Source organism: Penaeus monodon, chromosome 17 (assembly GCF_015228065.2).
Source record: "Penaeus monodon isolate SGIC_2016 chromosome 17, NSTDA_Pmon_1, whole genome shotgun sequence".
Classification (NCBI taxonomy): domain Eukaryota; kingdom Metazoa; phylum Arthropoda; class Malacostraca; order Decapoda; family Penaeidae; genus Penaeus; species Penaeus monodon.
The window spans coordinates 46,369,533-46,372,032 of record NC_051402.1 but is presented as its reverse complement, the minus strand read 5'-3'; the positions used below and the strand labels follow the sequence as shown (position 1 = coordinate 46,372,032).

The 2,500-nt window shown below is 31.2% G+C and overlaps 1 protein-coding gene across 1 annotated transcript in view; it reads right to left on the bottom strand.

Moving 5' to 3' along the window:
- The window catches only part of LOC119583822, a 13,140-nt gene that overhangs the window by 8,388 nt on the left and 2,252 nt on the right, over positions 1-2,500 (bottom strand). The window contains exon 4 of the mRNA XM_037932537.1: positions 2,097-2,225. Within this exon, the coding sequence (XP_037788465.1) occupies positions 2,097-2,225 (129 nt within the window). The remainder of the gene's footprint in view (positions 1-2,096; positions 2,226-2,500) is intronic.

The window sequence follows — 2,500 nt, the reverse complement described above, 5'->3', positions numbered from 1 at the left end:
TGGTAGAGTTACCCAAGCCATGACATCCTAGGTCGTCCCACAGGTCTCCTCCACCCACAACTGTCTCAGAGAGAGACAATCTGATGGCCAGAGTCATCCACAGGGAAATGCGTTAGGTGCCCATATAGCCTGAGTTGGTGATCCTAGATTATGCAAGTAATAGGTCCCACACCAGTCTCACAGTGTAGCCACGGTCCTGCCAACTGTACCCCATGATCGGGTGAAGAGAATTGTTACAAAAGGCATCAAGACGAAATGCCAAGGCACTAGATAGTGTCCAGGTTTTGCTTCCATAGCTGTCAGTATCAAGGCCTTGAAGGCACATAGCTTGGTCCTTCTGCATAGGTACCGACATCTCCAAATGCTCTTGTTGATCAAATTCATGGCTCCTGCTACCAGACCAATCTGTCTACTGACTTCTTGATCTGACAGCCCAGAGATATGGACTATGCTCCCAAGGTAGCATCCTGCCATAAGAATAGGATGTTCCAAGCACCTACCCAGATAGCTCACCTGAGGTTAAGCCTCAGGCAGTCGCTCTGGGTGGACACACATACATATATATATTATATATATTAATAATATATTATATATATATAATAATATATATATATATATTATAATAATATATAATATATAATATATAATATATATATATTATAATATATATATATATATAATATACTATTATATAATATTATAATATATATATAATATATTATATATATATATATATATATATATATATATAATACTAATATTAAGTATTATATAATAATTAATTATTATATATATAAATATATTATATATATTATATATATATATATTATATATATATTAATATTTAATATATATATATATAAACATATATATATATATATATATATATATATATATATATATATATATATATATATATATATATATATATATATATATATATATACATAATAAGTAAACAGTAAAAAAAGTAAAAAGGAAAAATAAGAATAAGGCTTTGTACAGGTGCAAGAAGATAATCACATTACATACAATGAATTACCTTCCTGAGGACTGAAGAATCTTGACACAAAAGTAACACTAAATGGTTAAATTAGCTTCATTCACTCCTTACTCTCCAAAGAGAAACTATTTATATCTCTCTAACACTTTTTGCTAACTAATCATATATCTTCCTCTACATAATAAGCTTTTTCTCTTACAGTTACAAAATAAGAGGCATAATGACTTCACCACTTAAATTTTACCTCATTATATTTCAGGAAATTAGTATCTAGTATATAATTGATAAATAATTTTTTTTAGGTCAAGACAAGTGCCACACTAGTATTGCTAGTTCTCCCTCTGCAGCAACAAATATGAATATTAGCCCAATGCCGAGGCGAGGAGCATAGCATGTACATACATGCCATGTACTCTGTTTGTTTACTTTATTAATTGCTTTTACACATAGATGGTTCCACTTGTACTAAGTTACCAATGAGCCAATTACAAGTACTGCCTGTCTCATCCATTCACCTTTTTCCTTGATTTACAAAAATACTTTACATTATCTTATTTTGCTGTTATTAATGTTTATCACATTATAGTGATTATAATGTCTATAATAAAAATAACACCATCGATAATCATAGAACTAGTAAAAAATGTTTTGTCCCCCAAAACAAGGAAAGGTGACAAGGTCTTCTAATTGACTCCTTTTTGGCTAAGCACTAGCAGAGCCATCTCTGTGCAGAGACATTTCACACACACACAAAAAAAATAATAGATAAATAAATAAATAAATAAATAAATTTGAGCAAAGCATTATCCCCGGCAGCATTGGGTTAAAGAATGTTGCCATGGCCTGGATTAAAATTTTCAAGTCTTCGCAATTGTAAGCCAAGATTTATGATTCATAAATTCAACTAAGTACTACATATTTTACAGACATATTGCAGAATATGTGACAAATGCTCAGATACTTTTAAATATTAAGACTGATGTTAAAACTCTAACCTGCTGTTAGTAATAAATTATATAACCTAAATAAATACATAAGAGAAACCACTAATCAGAAGACACTCCTCTCACAGACACCTACTAACAGAACTTACCTGAGGCATTGCTACTTGTCTCCAGCAAGTTATTCATGCTAGCTCTTGAATGTGTTTCTCCTGGCAGAAGTCTGGATCGGACTGTACCAGAAATAGCCTCAATGCTTCCAATGCTCCCCCCACCTTCCTCTGATAACAAAAAACAGATATGATTTCTTACACTCATCATGAAGAATCATATCAATTATTTATACAAAACATCATTTCTTGATGCCTAGGACAATAAACAATAGGCTACCCAGAGATATATAATATATAGCTAATATAAACTTCTCAACTCAAAAAAAAAAATGCTTTTACAGTTATATACATGTACATCTGTCATAAAGAGTCTGGGGTCTCTTGCTTTAACTACTTCAAGTAATTTGTATTTTCTTCTTTACTTAACAAATTTCCTACTGACT